Source organism: Natator depressus, chromosome 20, assembly GCF_965152275.1.
Source record: "Natator depressus isolate rNatDep1 chromosome 20, rNatDep2.hap1, whole genome shotgun sequence".
NCBI lineage: Eukaryota > Metazoa > Chordata > Testudines > Cheloniidae > Natator > Natator depressus.
This window is the reverse complement of record NC_134253.1, coordinates 2,879,597-2,895,514: the sequence shown is the minus strand read 5'-3', so window position 1 is coordinate 2,895,514 and position 15,918 is coordinate 2,879,597. Positions and strand designations below refer to the sequence as shown.

Genomic DNA, 15,918 nt, shown 5'->3' with positions numbered 1-15,918 from the left:
TCAAACTGTTGTTTCCCTCCAATCAGCTAAGAGGAGATCCTGGAAAGTTCAGAGCCAGGGTGAATTTTATGAGCAGAGTAGCAAATAGAAGTGGCCACAGGGCATCATTTAACCACTTCATTACAGAATAGCTGTAATTAGGGTCCGAACAATGCCTGGGAAAGCAGCAGCTCTTTAGAGGGGCTCCTGGTGGGTCTCTGAGTCATGGATTTGTGTCACTGATGCAATGCGGGGAGAGGGAATGGATTCCCACTTGGGCATCAGCAGAAGAATCGTCAGCTCAATTCCTACGGCAGAATCTTTCTCTGTTGCAGATCCCAGCTGGATTTGGGGGGAGAAGGGGGGTTAGTAGCACCAGCAGTAAGAACAATCAAGCCATGTTCTCTTCCTCCCTGTAAGAGCTGGGCTAAGGGAGCCGCTTGTGGCTCCGAGAGTCTCTGCCCTGGCTCTGGGTCAGAACACGTAGGAGCTGCTCTATTTTGTGCCAGCCAGCTGCATGTCCGCTGTGGGGACTCCCTGATGCCAAAGGGGTGCTTTCTGCTCCTTTTGCTCCCAAAGGGCAGGGAACAGAGTACAGAACTTGCTCCATCATCTTTTACTTTGAGCACGACTGTCAAGGAGCCAGAATAAATTCTAGAACACCACAAGGGTGGATTTTCGGCCTCTGTCCTACCGGGGGAATACCTGAGACACCTGTCACCACGGGATGCTCCCTGTGGCTGCATTGTGGAGCTCACAGGTGTGCAGTGCAGAAGCAGTTAACTATCAAAAGCCGAAACAATACAAAACTCAGAGCCACAGTAAGAGTCGTTTAGCAGGAAACTGGCCTCAGGCCCAGCCTCCCATGGCCAGTGTAGAAATAAGAGACGGTGTATGGCATTTTAAAATCCAGGCTTCTCTCTGGAGTGGGAGGCAGGAGCAGTTAGCGCTGACAGACAGACTCGGATAAACCCTCCGGTTGCTGTTAGCGGGCGCCGTGGGCTGGTTTGATGCAGCCACGCTGCCCTCTTGCGAATTTGGTTCCTCGCGCAGCTCTGACACCAGAATGCTGTGGGAACCGGCCAGCGACCCGTCTGAAAGATGGGATTTGCCAAACGCAAGGATGTGGGCGCTGACGGCAGGGGAACGTAGGGATGGGACACAACACTGATTCCTGGATGCAACTAGTGCCCTGGGCAGAGCACCAAGAAGCAGGCCAGGGAGGCAACGAGCTTCTTCCACTGGTGTCCAGCTCAGGGCAAGTCCAGGGTCTTTTCTGGCTTACTCGCTTGGGTGGCTCAGTGCAGGTGTTTTCAGATGGACCCAGTCAGCAAAATGGGACCAAACGCTGGCTGGAGGACTGCAGAGGCGGTCAAAGTGCATGAATGATATGGCAGTGTGCTCAATCTCCCGGATTGCTTTCAATAGTCACTGGGAGATCGATGCCGATTCCGGGAGACTCCAGGCCAAACCTGGAGGGTTGGCAACCCTAGATAGAGGCCAGGGGCTCTGTTTCTCCTCCCCGATCCCCTCGGTTCTGGCGGTCATGGCTGGGATCCGCACCAGGAGCTCTGCCCCCCACGCCAGCCTTCAGGCATTCCTGCCCCAGCACTTGTTCCATCAATCCCAATGGAGTGGTTTGGGGCCCTCACTCACCTGCCAGCCCCAGAAGAGCCGGGCCAGGGTTTGCTCCTCCCCACAAGGGCAACCTGCTCTGTCCTTGCTTGCACGTTGCTCCAGGGCCCAGTTGTCCTCCTGCCCCATGTCCCCCAGTCTCCATCCTGCCCCCAGTGTCCCCCAACTTGCTTTGTGGTTGGGGACCACAGGGGGTCACTGCACCCTCTGCAGATCCTCCTCTCGGGTGACCCCGCCCTCTCCAATACCTGACCCCCAGTCCTTCCTCACTGCCCCCGTGACGAAGTGGGAATGTTCTTAATGTTTTCTCTGAATACTGTGTGGGTGCCTCAGTTTCCCCTATGCAGTTCTTAAGTGTCTAGGTGGGGGGCTAAGGGGTGTGATTGTGGCGGCGCCCTAGGGGGCCAGTGTGATGGTGTCTGCACAGAGAATGGCCGACACCCTGTCTCCTGGGGACCGATGGCCTGGGCCCCTCCCCTGCAAGGTGCCAACTGAAGGGTTTGGGGAACAAAGAGATCAGGTGGCCTCCTGGCCCGGGAAAGGGACAAAGGCCGGAGAAGGGGCTGGAGAGTTTCAGTTTGGAGCCGGCTGGGGAAATGGAGGGAGGCCCAGATGGGGCTCTGGCCTCCCTGCCCCCCAAGACGGACCCGGCTGAGGGGTCCTGTTCTCTGTACCTACAAGCTCCATTTTAGACCATGTTCCTGTCGTCTAATAAACCTTCTGTTTTACTGCCTGGCTGAGAGTCCCATCTAACTGCGGAGTTGGGGGCAGGACCCTCTGGCCCCCCTAGGACCCCGCCTGGGCGGACTGGTGGTGGGGAAGCGCAGGGCGGGGCAGAGGATGCTGGATGCTCTGAGCTCAGACCCAGAAAGGTGGAAGCCGTGTGAGCTTCTTGCCCTGGGGAGAGGAGGCTCCCCCAGAGTCCTGCCTGGCTGCGTAGGGAGCAGTTCCCGAGCATCGCCCCCCCCAGCTTCCCCTAACCCCGCACCGGACCCTACCCCATCATCTGAGAGCTCCCTTATCACCTGACTCGAGCCCTGCTCCCCATCAGCTGCCCCCCTCAACTTCCCTCAGCTCTCCCCACTCCCACCCCCAGCTCCCCTGTTCCTGCCCCCTTCCCCCCACTCCTCCCGCCCCCAGCTCCCCTCTTCCTGCCCCTTTCGCCCCCACTCCTCCTGCGCCCCGCCCTCCTCTTCCTGCCCCTTTCGCCCCCACTCCTCCTGCCCCCCTCTTCCTGCCCCCTTCCCCCCACTCCTCCTGCCCCCCGCTCCAGCTCCCCTCTTCCTGCCCCCTTCCCCCCACTCCTCCCGCCCCCAGCCCCAGCTCCCCTCTCCCCCCCACCCCCCACTCCTCCCGCCCCTGCCCCCAGCTCCCCTCTTCCTGCCCCTTTCGCCCCCACTCCTCCCACCCCCGCCCCAGCTCCCCTCTTCCTGCCCCCTTCCCCCACTCCTCCCGCCCCCAGCCCCAGCTCCCCTCTCCCCCCCACCCCCCACTCCTCCCGCCCCTGCCCCCAGCTCCCATCTTCCTGCCCCCTTCCCCCCACTCCTCCCGCCCCCGCCCCCAGCTCCCCTCTTCCTGCCCCCTTCGCCCCCCTCCTCCCGCCCCCGGCCCCAGCTCCCCTCTTCCCCCCCCACCCCCCACTCCTCCCGCCCCCAGCTCCCCTCTTCCTGCCCCCTTCGCCCCCCTCCTCCTGCCCCCGGCCCCAGCTCCCCTCTTCCTGCCCCCTTCCCCCCACTCCTCCCGCCCCTGCCCCAGCTCCCCTCTTCCTGCCCCCTTCCCCCCACTCCTCCCGCCCCCGGCCCCAGCTCCCCTCTTCCTGCCCCCTTCCCCCCACTCCTCCCGCCCCCGGCCCCAGCTCCCCTCTTCCTGCCCCCTTCCCCCCACTCCTCCCGCCCCTGCCCCAGCTCCCCTCTTCCTGCCCCTTTCGCCCCCACTCCTCCCACCCCCACCCCCAGCTCCCCTCTTCCTGCCCCTTTCGCCCCCACTCCTCCCACCCCCGCCCCCAGCTCCCCTCTTCCTGCCCCCTTCGCCCCCCTCCTCCCGCCCCTGCCCCCAGCTCCCCTCTTCCTGCCCCCTTCCCCCCCTCCTCCCGCCCCTGCCCCCAGCTCCCCTCTTCCTGCCCCCTTCCCCCCACTCCTCCCGCCCCTGCCCCAGCTCCCCTCTTCCTGCCCCTTTCACCCCCACTCCTCCCACCCCCACCCCCAGCTCCCCTCTTCCTGCCCCCTTCCCCCCACTCCTCCCGCCCCCGCCCCCAGCTCCCCTCTTCCTGCCCCCTTCGCCCCCCTCCTCCCGCCCCTGCCCCCAGCTCCCCTCTTCCTGCCCCCTTCCCCCCCTCCTCCCGCCCCTGCCCCCAGCTCCCCTCTTCCTGCCCCCTTCCCCCCACTCCTCCCGCCCCCGGCCCCAGCTCCCCTCTTCCTGCCCCCTTCCCCCCACTCCTCCCGCCCCCGGCCCCAGCTCCCCTCTCCCCCCCACCCCCCACTCCTCCCGCCCCTGCCCCCAGCTCCCCTCTTCCTGCCCCCTTCCCCCCACTCCTCCCGCCCCCGGCCCCAGCTCCCCTCTCCCCCCCACCCCCCACTCCTCCCGCCCCTGCCCCCAGCTCCCCTCTTCCTGCCCCCTTCCCCCCACTCCTCCCGCCCCTGCCCCAGCTCCCCTCTTCCTGCCCCCTTCCCCCCACTCCTCCCGCCCCCTGCCCCAGCTCCCCTCTTCCTGCCCCTTTCGCCCCCCTCCTCCCGCCCCCGGCCCCAGCTCCCCTCTTCCTGCCCCCTTCCCCCCACTCCTCCCGCCCCCTGCCCCAGCTCCCCTCTTCCTGCCCCTTTCGCCCCCACTCCTCCCGCCCCTGCCCCAGCTCCCCCGGCTGCAGTGCCCCCTCCGGGGCAGGGGCGGCGCTGGGCCGGGCGGGCTCGGGGCGCTCGGCGGGGCGGATGGAGCCTCTTGCCGGGCCCGGCGCGGCCGCCTCCTCGGCGGGGCCGGGCGGGCGGAGCGGGGGGGTCGGAGCCTTTGTGTGGAGCCGAGCGGGGATGGTGCCCGGAGCCGGCCGGGTAAGGGGGGCCCCGCCCCGCCCCCCGCGGGACCCCCTGCGCCCCCCGCCGGACCCCCCCGCCGCCCCGCCCCCATGGGACCCCCCCCGCGGGACCCCCCCTGCCGCCCCCCCCCGCGGGACCCCGCTCTGCCCCCCCGCCCCCCATGTGACCCCCCTCTGCCGCCCCGCCCCCTCTGCCCCTCGCCGCCCCCCCCGACACGGGACCCCGCCCCCCATGGGACCACCCTCTGTCCCCGCCCACATGGGGGACCCCTGCCCCCTCCCCCCCAGCAGGGGACCCCTCCCCTATGAGCCCCCCCTCTTTCCCCCTGAATGAGGGACCCCTGGATGGGGCCCCACCCCCTGTGAGGCCCCCCCCGCCCTCCCGAATGGGGGACCCCCCTTCTGCCCTCCTGTGGTATAGGGGATCCTCCCTGGCATAGGGAAGCCCCCCTTTTCCTGCACCGGGGACCTGTATTGCCTCCATCCCCTTTCTATCGCCCCCTTCCCTGGGGACACGGATCCCGATCTCGCCTTTCTTCCCCACTCCTGTATCGGGGGGACCCCTCTTCCCCCTCCCTCAGTACGGGACTCGACTTTTCCCTTCCCGTCTGGTGGGGGGATTGTTATTTAGGAGCCCCCCCAACCCTCTCTCTGTACAAGGGACTCCTCCGCCTCTTGCATGGGGATCTCTCTGCACCTACCTCGCATGTGGGGCTCGCCCTCCCTTTTTGGGGGGATCCCAGCTGCCCGGACAGGGGCCGCCTCGTTTGCCATCTCTGCCCCCTCCTAAGTTCTCCGCACTGGCACCTACTGCTTTCCCTCTCGTTCGCTCCCCAAGCAGCTTTCCCTTTGCCCCCCCCACCTATGGACACGCTGGCCCCCAAAGCCCCCTTATCCTCCTAAAGAGCCTCCTCTCACCCTGTCTGCCTCCTGCTGGATTGCCCCATTCCCCTGCCATGTCCCTTCCCACCCTTTCATCCACCCCCCCAAACCCTGTGATGGAGAAGAGCCCCTATTCCCACCCCACCCCCCCAACACACGTACTCCAAGTGGGGGAGCCCGGGTGGCTCATCCCATCTTCCCGCTTTCCTTACTCATCCATGCAGCCCCCCTTCATCTTTTCCCCCTCCTCTCATCTGTCCCCCCCTTTACCCTGAGGACCCCATCCCTTATTTTGGCCTCTGGGGTGTTCACCCTCTAGCAGAGGGAAGGAAAGCACGTAATAAACAGGCAAACCTCAGGTTGTACATGTGCAAAGCAGGAGAAGCAGCTGCTATATGCAACATTAACGGGGCCTGGGGTGACCTACTCCGTGAGGTTCAGGGGTAGCATTGCATCTGCGCTCCAAACAGAGCAGCCCCCGTTACCTCCCATTTCCCTGGTGAATTATTGATCAGGGTGGCTTTTCTTTTCCTTTTCCAAGATTCCCTATTTAAGAAAATCCCCCGGGTGCTAAGAGTCTGCAAACTGGGACACCCTCTTTCATGGCTTCTAAACTGGAGCAACCTTGGGCTTCCTGTGTCGCCTCCCTGCTTGGTATCTGGATCTTCCCCTTGTCTCCTTTGGTGTCCTGGAAAAATTGAGAACAGGCTTCCAGGGCTGAGGTTCAAAGCCCGCTGCTGCCCTGGAGACGTTTCAATACTGAGTAGTTTGTCCAATTTGAAAACTGTCCCAACAGCTCATAAACAAAAAGGGGGTGCAGGCCGAGTTGGAGCGGCCTGGTTGGGTCTTGCAGAGATTGGTATCACAAGTCCAGTCTTCTGTAATAAAGGTCCGGAAAGACAGCGGATGCAGATGCCCGTGAGAGCAGAGAAATCATTCAAAGAGATGTAGAGAGTTTAGAACTAGGGGCAAGACCTGAAATGAGAGCCAGCCTGGCAAACGAAAGTCAGTGCATGTGTTGGGGCCGGGGGAGGATCTGGAGATATTCAGTGGGCAGAAGGAATCTACGGAGCCGTACTGACTAGAAGAGACCTAGAAGTGATAGTGCCCAGCCAGTGAGGAAGGAGTCTGCGATCCAGGTTGCGTATTTATAAAGATAGCTAACGAGGCTACTACAGAACTGGTAGGGAAGTCGTGCTGGGAGACAGAGACCCCCATATAGAAACAGGAGCTCAGATAGTGACTGGCAAAGTAAAGTACTTTTTGTAGCAAGGTTTTTTATTTGGTCTTTTTGCACCTTTGACCTAAGCCCTTATTTGAGCCTCTCTCGTCATTTGGAAAGGGTTTGAGGCACTGTACCTGTAGATGGGAGCGTGAACCATTCTCTAGGTCAATCAAAGGGACTCCGCCGGAGGGAATACCTGGGGGTTGCTTGTTGTGGGACTCCCCCATTTGCTTTTTGAGGCAGGGAGCTGACAATGTTTAATAATAACTATAGCCTAGCTCAGACACAGGAGGCGAAGGAGAGAACTTGCTCTAAGTTTTTCACACGCTTCTTAAAGTTGCAGACTTTTATTTTTTATTCCTTGTGTTGCTGCAAGATCTTAAACTAGGTTCACTCATGAACCTCGGGTGCGATACCAGGCTCACTGCACCACTAGTCTCTTCTGTGGTGGCAGTTCTTGTATTTTTAACCTCTGCCAATTCTGATGGTGAAGTGAGAATTGCCCGGGGGTATTTTGGATCTCAACGAGATAAGACTAGTAGTAATTCCTTAGGCGTTGTCTACATGCAGAAGCTGCACTGGTTTAACTGAGATCAGAGCCAGTTTGTGTGTAGTCAAGGCATTAGAAAAAATATCTAGCATATGCCTCTCCCGAGAGGGGGAAAAAGAAATCCTTAACCCTTCACTGCTTCGGTATCTGTATACCTTCTAAATTGTACAGGGCAAAAGGTAGGTGCTAGTCATGTCACTTCATGCAGAACTGGAAGACACTCAAGCCACGTCTACACTGCAAGTGCTGCAGCAGCCGAGCTATGAGGCACTGCAGTGTAGATGCTTCCTACTGCCATGGAAGGGGGGTTTCCATTGCTGTTGGTCGTCCACCTCTCCAAGAGGCAGAATCCTTGATGGCTCTCAGCGGCGTGAGTTTTTCACACCCCTGAGCACCTAACTTACGTCAACCTAGCTTTGAAGAGTGGACCAGATATTAGTGATGAGGTCAGCATAAGAACCGACGCAGAATGGAATCACAGAAATGTAGGGCTGGAAAGAACCTCAAGAAGATGCCCCCTCATGCCGAGACAGGATTTAGGATACCAAGCCCATCCCTGGCACATGTTTGTCTAACCTGGTCTTAAAAATCTAAAGGATTTATAGGTGTGTGTAGAATTCAGCAGGTCTCGAGTCCCAACATCATAATCATTATGCCAAATTACACATTCCGATTTAGGAGAGTAACAAGAATGCAGCCACTTGTCTCTGTCCTTTCATTTGTGACATACCCCCTCACCTCTGTGTATCTTTTGAATGGGTAATTGGAGAGAGAATCTCCACCAATGCAGCCGCCTTGTTCCCTGGCTGCTACTTACGCAAGCGTGAAACGTGCTGGGACATTTCACCCCAAACCAGCGATGACTCCGAAGTGTAAACTCTTGCATTTTCCTTTTTTTAGAGCCCCTCGCCCTGCCAGCCGCTGGATGCTAAGCGCCTGGTGAACGAATGAATAAGAAGCTGACCAGGAGGAGGGACTCTTGAGCAACTGCTAAGATGGGCATGAGGATCAAGCTACACAGCACGGATCACCCCAACAACCTGCTGAAGGAACTCAACAAGTGCAGGCTGTCGGAAACCATGTGTGATGTCACCATTGTGGTGGGGAGCCGCTCCTTTGCTGCACACAAAGCAGTGCTGGCCTGCGCGGCCGGCTACTTCCAGAACCTCTTCCTGAACACGGGGCTGGACGCTGCCAGGACCTACGTGGTGGACTTCATCACGCCGGCCAACTTTGAGAAGATCCTGAGCTTCGTCTACACCTCTGAGCTCTTCACGGACCTCATCAACGTGGGCGTCATATACGAGGTGGCAGAGAGGCTGGGCATGGAGGATCTGCTCAAGGCGTGTCATTCCACCTTCCCCGACTTGGAGAGCTCAGCTATTACCAAGCAGCCCTCTGGGTCGGGAGAAGGCCGTTCGGGCCCTTTGGGCAGCACGGTGACAGAACCAAACCCTTCCCTGGGCGAACTCCGGAGTAGTGGGGAGCACTTTGGCCCTGAGCGGAATTGCATCTTGCACGGGGAATTGGCAGGTGGCTACAAAGAGGATGACAGGAATCCCATGAGTGAATCCGGCCATAACCTGCCTTTGATGCATCAACCGCTTCCAAAGACAGAAGAGCAGGAACTGACGGAGCAGTTTGCTTCTCCCACCAACATGGTGGCTCAACCCAGCCTGGGCAATGTAAACATGGCCGTTCAAAGCACTGCAAGTACCTGCCAGCCCTATAAGATCCAGAGCAACGGGGACTTCAGCAAGACCAGCTTTTTCGCTGCTGATACCTCGCTGGACATCTCCACCGGGAGCAACTCCTGCCCCAGCAACAGTGACCATTCCAAAGATCAGGGCTTCGGGCAGATGGATGAGCTGCAGCTGGAGGACCTAGGGGCGGACGAGCTGCACTTTGAAGACACTGGCGAAGAGCTGGGCCCGGTGGAGGAGGTCATTGAGCTGAGCGACGACAGCGAGGAGGAGCTGGCCTTTGAGAACGACAGCCGGGAGAGCAAGGCCATGCCCTGCCAGGTGTGCAAAAAGGTCCTGGAACCCAACATCCAGCTGATCCGCCAGCATGCGAGGGACCACGTGGACCTGCTCACCGGCAACTGCAAGGTGTGTGAGACCCACTTCCAGGACCGGAATTCCCGGGTCACCCATGTCCTGTCCCACATCGGGATCTTCCTCTTCTCCTGCGACATGTGCGAGACCAAGTTCTTCACCCAATGGCAGCTCACCCTCCACCGGAGAGAGGGGGTGTTTGACAACAACGTTATCGTCCACCCCAGTGACCCACTGCCCAGCAAGATCAACCTGTTTGGCGGAGGGCCCGGCTCGGAGCTGGTATGCACCGCCTGCGGGAAGCCACTGGCCAAAGATTTCCACACTGTCCGGGGCCACATCCTGGACCACATGAACTTGAAAGGCCAAACATGTGGCGTGTGCGACCAGCGGCAGCTCAACCTCTGCAGCCTGATGTGGCACACCCTGTCCCACCTGGGCATCTCCGTCTTCTCCTGCTCCATCTGTGCTAACAGCTTCGTGGACCGGCATCTGCTGGAGAAGCACATGGCCGTCCATCAAAGCATGGAAGAGACTCTCTTCCGATGCCATTTCTGCGGCCAGAGCTTCAAGCTGGAAGCGGCTTACCGCTACCATGTCAGCCAGCACAAGTGTGGCGGCAGCCTGGACGTCGTCCGGCCCAGCTTCGGAGACCGGCTCCAGCAGCAAGCCCTCCAGAAGAGGAAGGTGCCAGAGGAATTCCTGAGCGAGGACCTGGCTCTGCAGAACCAGCCAGGAAACAGTAAGTACAGTTGCAAGGTCTGTGGGAAGAGGTTTGCCCACACGAGCGAGTTCAACTACCACCGGAGGATTCACACGGGAGAAAAGCCTTACCAGTGCAAAGTGTGTCACAAATTCTTCCGCGGCCGCTCCACCATCAAGTGCCACCTGAAGACGCACTCGGGGGCCCTCATGTACCGATGCACTGTGTGTGGACACTACAGCTCCACCTTAAACCTCATGAGCAAGCACATCGGCGTCCACAAAGGCAGCCTGCCGCCCGATTTCACCATCGAACAGACGTTCATGTACATAATCCATTCCAAAGACGCAGAGAAAAATACAGACAGCTGATTGGGCGGCGCTGGTGGGGTGGGGGAGCAAACGCTAACTACAAAGTGGTGACTTCCCCCCCCACACACACACACATACACAGTTTTAACAGTCGGACGTTGTGGATGGAATTCTCCTTTTTTTTGGCCTTGCCTCGGAATTTTTCTGTCTGCATCCTTCCAGTTAACAGCACGTGAGCTAAACCAAGAAGCCCGTTCTCTTTACTTATCTCCAGTCCCGTTAGAGGCTGCTGAGTTCCGTGGGTTGGCGTTTCTTCCCAGGTTTTGGATCGAATAAATAGACAACTGTCTCCGTCGAGCAGGTTAACCCGAGCCTGGCCTCCCAAGGGTTTGAGATCACACCTAGATTTATGCTGCTATTATCCTGACAGCCAGCCTCAGTAGAGCCGGGACGGGAAGGTGTTGGACACGAAAACACTAGTTGGTTTTCTTCTAGGCTTTGCTGCTACTGGGAGGAACAAAGCAGAGTGTGGCCTTGCGGCCGGGGGAGCGCTCTAGGAGTTCGACTCGATGTTTGAAAAGGGGGATTAGCGCAACTTCTAGCCGCCCATCTGAGCCAGGGCCGCAGTTGCTGATTGTTTTCTCCCCCTTCCCCCCCCCCCCCCGTACCTCTTCTGAAGTTTAAAAGTCACATTTGAGAGGCAGGAAAATGTAGGAGTAACAGAGCAGCCCTAGCTCAGGGGCAGAGCTTCTTGGAGAAAAGAGGAGAGGTCGCTCTCCATAAACTAGGCTAGATTGTCAGGAGGGAACACGTTACCCTCTCTGAAGAGTCACTGAGCCAGGGGAAGCACGTAGCAAATGCTGGCAGAAGGGCTGGTTTCCCCCTTGTTCTCCCCCTTTCCCCACCCCCATACCGAAGAGAAATGTTTTTAGCAGAGATCATCCCCTCCAAGTCTCTGTGATTCTGCGGCCTGCAGTAGCATGTTAATGCTGCTGGGGCACGACCTATAGTTCACCCTGCCCTCCCTAAGTCGGTAGCGCAGCAGTCTAGGGGTTGGGGTGTGGAGCGCATTGGGCATCCCTGTGCCCGTGCAAAGCCCTCTAAGATGAGGGTGAAAAGAAACCATTGCCTTAACTCCTGGGAAGGTGTCTTTGCAGGAGAAGCGTTCTCCCCACTACAGGGTTAGCCCCCCACCCCGCGGTAATGGAACGGCCACCGGGTCTGTGACGTGGTTTCTATCGAAGGACGTCGTCGGTGCCGACGAAAGTTTGCCCCTTCTGCTTTCACCGGGTAACGCTGTAGCTTTTCACACGTGCCCGCTGGTGGAGGTCGGGGTGATTTTTCCAGCGTGACTGCCCTGGGGCGGGGAGGGGAAAGGCGTGAATATGACACATGTAGCAGCCTGGGTTAGAGCTGTCCCTGGGTGACTCGTACTACCTCATAACCTGGAAGCGCTCGGGGCTTGAAGCCACGGGAATCTGTGGACAGGCTCCCGCATTTCCATACACTCTGAACACTCTGCCAGCCTCTCCCCAGCCCCCCAGGGAGCTTCTCTCTGCCACATTGCCTCTAAGAGGGACTGACTCACCCTAGCTGCGCTCGAGGCAGCAGGCTAAAAAGGCATTGCCACACTGGCCGCGGCTCAGGCGAGCCCCGGATCTGAGCTCGGTGACTCGCTGGAACTGACGCTGGTGCTGCAACATGCAGGCTACTATTTTTAGCGCACCTGCTCGAGCAAAACTAGCAAGAGTCTGTCTGCCCGGGCGGGGAGGCTCGGTACCGCTGCAGTGTAGACACCCTCAGAGGAGCAGCGTTGGTCTGGCCTGGGGCCTAGGCGTCCCTCGGTTCGAACCCCACTGCTAACACTAACTTCACTGTGGCCTTGGGCAAGTCGCTTCGCCTCTCTGCCTCAGTTTCCCCATCTGTAAAATGGGGGCGGTAATACTTGTGGTACCTACCTACCTCCCTGGAGCGTGGTGATGATTAACCAGTTACTGTCTGTAAAGAGTGTTGAAGATGAAGAGCACTTATGAGTATTATTATGTAGCATCCTAGGGAAATGACCCCTCACCTTCCTTTTAAAAAAAAACCCCTCTCTACCCCTGCCCCTGGGTGCAATAACAGCCCTGCAGCATCGTCCTTCTCCGTACTCTGCTCTCTGTTTCTGGGCCCTGTGAAACGAACACTCGTGATAAAGGGTAGGATGAGGACTGGAAGAGGAGTGAGCAATAAGCAGAGACTGCTTGCTTAGCCTAGCGTGCCAGGAGTAGGTTTGCAGAAGGGGCATGATGTCTGAGGGTGCACAAGGAAGTCAGGAGCTTGTGGTCTGAGGGGGCAAGGGCGTTAAGAGTTAATTGTGCCGGGAGCCCTGGGGAACGGAGCGAGTCTCTTGTTCATCTCCTGTTGATTAGAGTCAGGAGCGGTACCGATTCCGCCAGTCGGACTTCACGCTCTAGGGTTGGGGTGGGATTTGCAGAAGGGCAGCATCCCCGGCCGCATTTGGAAGCTCCTGCTTTTTAGCACGGTCATCAGAATCCCTTCCCATCTGCAGCTGATGGTGGTTGTTTCAGTGTAAAGGTTTAATGCCCCCGTCGGCACGTCCTCAAGCCGTGATAAGGGCATGTGAATGCAGGTGATGGAGACAGAGCCCTGAAGGCATCTGGCTGCATTCCTCCAGGCAGTGCCAGAGCTCGCACGGGGAACCAACCACAGTTCCTGAGCAGAAGGAACCCTGCTGACCTCTGTCCTGACGTGCGCTTTCAAACACTGGTGCCCCAGTCAAACCACGTGGCACTGAGAAAAAGCCTATGGTGGCGAGACCATCATCTGAGATCTGCCCTCCGCAGTCTGTGTAATGTTAACCAGTTTAAGGGATGCCGTATGCAGACATCCCTGGGTGGCTCCAAGCTTGACCCAGCCCCTGGATATGTTTAAAAGAGGAAGTGGATGTTGAAATGACAGAATTCTAGTTCTTGATTAAATCTGCCCCGAACTTTGCTAGCCCTGGCTGACTTCTGACTTCATGTCGAACTGAACAGGTGAACCCGTGATTGTCACAGAGGGGGTGTCCTACACCTTTCCCTGGCCCACCTGGTGCTGACTAAATGGACGGCAGGTCTGAGCCGGTCGGGGGGTTCCTATGAAGGGTTTTCAAAGAGGCAAGAAGTTCTTGGGTGCCCGTAGCCATCCGGAGGTCATTCTGCCATGTCCCAGAAGCCGTGTGGAACACTGCGGGGCCCTGCCCCACGGTTACAGGTCTGCACACCCGAATCGAAGCAGTGAAGCAAAAGCCTTTGCGGCAAAAAAACAAACAAACGCTTGGACGCTGAAACACTAACAGGCAAGTGACACCCTGCCCAAGGTCAGGGGAAGGGAAGGCTGACGCCTGCCCCCTTTTTCGTGACTCTGGTCTGTGGCTATGTCTACAGTATGAGCTAGGGGTGTGAGTCCCCTTTTGTGTCCACAAACTCATTGAGGTAGCAGTGAAGCCAGGGTGGCCCAGGGACCGTCTGAAACCGCTGGGTATTTACTTGGCACGGCTAAGGCAGGCCCCTGCTGCCGCTCCCCGGGCTTCGACTGCTCCGCAGCTCAGCGTAGCTGTCGCCAGTGGGTCAAGGAAGGGGGAGCTGTCGGCTCAGCCAGGGAGTGGCCAGAACTCAGATCCCTGCCCACTTCTGCCTTTGGCTTTTCCCTGGGTTATAATGACCCGTTTAGTTCTCCCTCAAAACACTCAAGAGATTGGCAGCCATTTGACTGTGTGCTTGCTCGTGGGCAAGTGAAAAAATATTCCAATTTGCAAAACTCTGTCACAAGTTCAATCCCTTAGTTTCTCCGAATTGGGATGAGGCCAAAACCTGGGCTCTCCCTCCCAGCCTGGGGATCCAATGCCAGGATCCAGCCGTCACCCTCCGGAGCGCCCTCCCTCAATATGTCACACCCAAACTCCACGGGAGTCACGTAGAGTCTTTCTGTTGACTTCGGTGGGCTTTACAGCAAGGCCCTAACCCCAGACGCAATGACCAATCTGCAACGGGTCCTGGTGTCTTAACTTGCTTGGGCCATCTTCTTTACCATTCAGTTTTCTGCCCTCCCCTTTGTCATAGGGCTACCACTGGGTCCTGCCAGCCAGGCTAGGAGATCAAGTAGTCTTCACGAGCAATGTCCATGCTGCTTTGTGGAGGGCAGGCTTAGGTGGAGTCCAGAGACAGAAGGAGTCTCTCTCATGCTTTCACCATGAAACCAGAGCAGGCTGCTCTGCTCCCTGAGGCTAGAGTCCAAAATCCGTGTCTCCCATGCCAGGCGTGTCCTGCTGATGCCCCCGGCTCACAGAGCTGGTTTTTTGGTTTACTGCCTAACAATTATTCGTGCCCTGTCCCCGCTTCAGAAGCCAAATGCTACTTCTAGTGAGAAAAGGTAACAGTATTGTCTGGTAGACCATACAGGGGGCTGGGAGAGAGACCCCCTGGGGTCTGTTCCCAGCTTTTCCACTGGCTCAGTGTGTGTTCTTGCATCAATTACCCCCCAGTCTGTAAACATGGGGGACACTAAGAAATACCTACCTCACATGGGGGTGGGTGTGAGGTTTAATTCTTGTTCGTAAAGTGCTTTGGGATCCTTGGGGATGAAATGGGGGCTTCTAACAGGACAACACGTTATCAACGATCCAAGCGGCATTGTAGGGTTCTGTTTAATCCCAGGTGCCTGCCACGCTAATGGGGCTTGAAGCAAGCTGCCCCGTCTCTAACCAAAAGGCAGCAGTGTCCCAGTGGAGAACGTAATCTTATAAGACTGGTCTCTTTATTTCTGAAACACAAACGGGGTTTGCTTTCATTCCTCCCCTCTCCCGAAGGATCCAGATCTCTTAAAAAAAAAAAAAAAGAAGCAGAAAAAAGAGTTGTAATTACTGTCTAACCTTTCCATTAAGTTAATAGTAGGTACTGACCTGATATTTAAGTGGTTACTATCTATTTGCTGTAAAGTTTTGTATATTTTGTAAACTCCCCCCCGCCCCCAAAACAGTAGATGTCTAAAATCGTTGTACATCGGATTCTTTTATACTCCATCATCCAGCACAAAGTGTGGTTTTTATTTAGAATAATAAAATGGAAAACAGCCACCCCTTGCGCTTTGTGTCTTTTTGTTTATTATTTTTAATCTGCAGGTGGAGGTTTGGGCCTTTCTGGTCAAGCACTGCGTGGGTCCCAGACCTGATTCTCAGTTACCCTTTTCCCGGGGCCAGGGCGGTGGCGGGGGTCAAGGATCGCAGGTAATTCTGCTGCACTCTGCCCGGCCTCAGGGCCACTCTAAATTAGACTCTTCTTCTGCTTCCAATAGCCTCTGGGGAGCAGAGAATGGCCATGGTGCAGTATAGTCTGGTCATACCCTAATTCATCCCCTATGCCAAGGGCCCTTCCATCAGCTCTATATTGCCATAGGGGGGATTCCCAAGGAGTCATTTATACCTGCATTTAAGGCCCCTTTATGCTGCCAGAGTTAGTGTAATCGCGAATCTGGCCCAGACAGCCTGCTGGTTGTCTTCCCTTTGGCAAACCAA

The 15,918-nt window shown here is 57.7% G+C and overlaps 1 protein-coding gene across 1 annotated transcript; it reads left to right on the top strand.

Annotated features, from left to right (window-relative positions):
* The first annotated feature begins 4,600 nt into the window (after nt 1-4,600).
* On the top strand, nt 4,601-15,474 carry ZBTB39 (zinc finger and BTB domain containing 39). The gene is made up of 2 exons (XM_074934969.1): nt 4,601-4,652; nt 8,194-15,474. Exon 2 carries the CDS (start codon nt 8,289-8,291, stop codon nt 10,422-10,424), a length of 2,136 nt encoding a protein of 711 aa, XP_074791070.1. The 5' UTR covers nt 4,601-4,652; nt 8,194-8,288; the 3' UTR covers nt 10,425-15,474.
* The last annotated feature ends 444 nt before the right edge of the window (nt 15,475-15,918 follow it).

What these genes read in the sequence shown, in the direction of transcription:
- ZBTB39 (XM_074934969.1), top strand. Translation starts at nt 8,289, where the DNA reads ATGGGCATGAGGATCAAGCTACACAGCACGGATCACCCCAACAACCTG.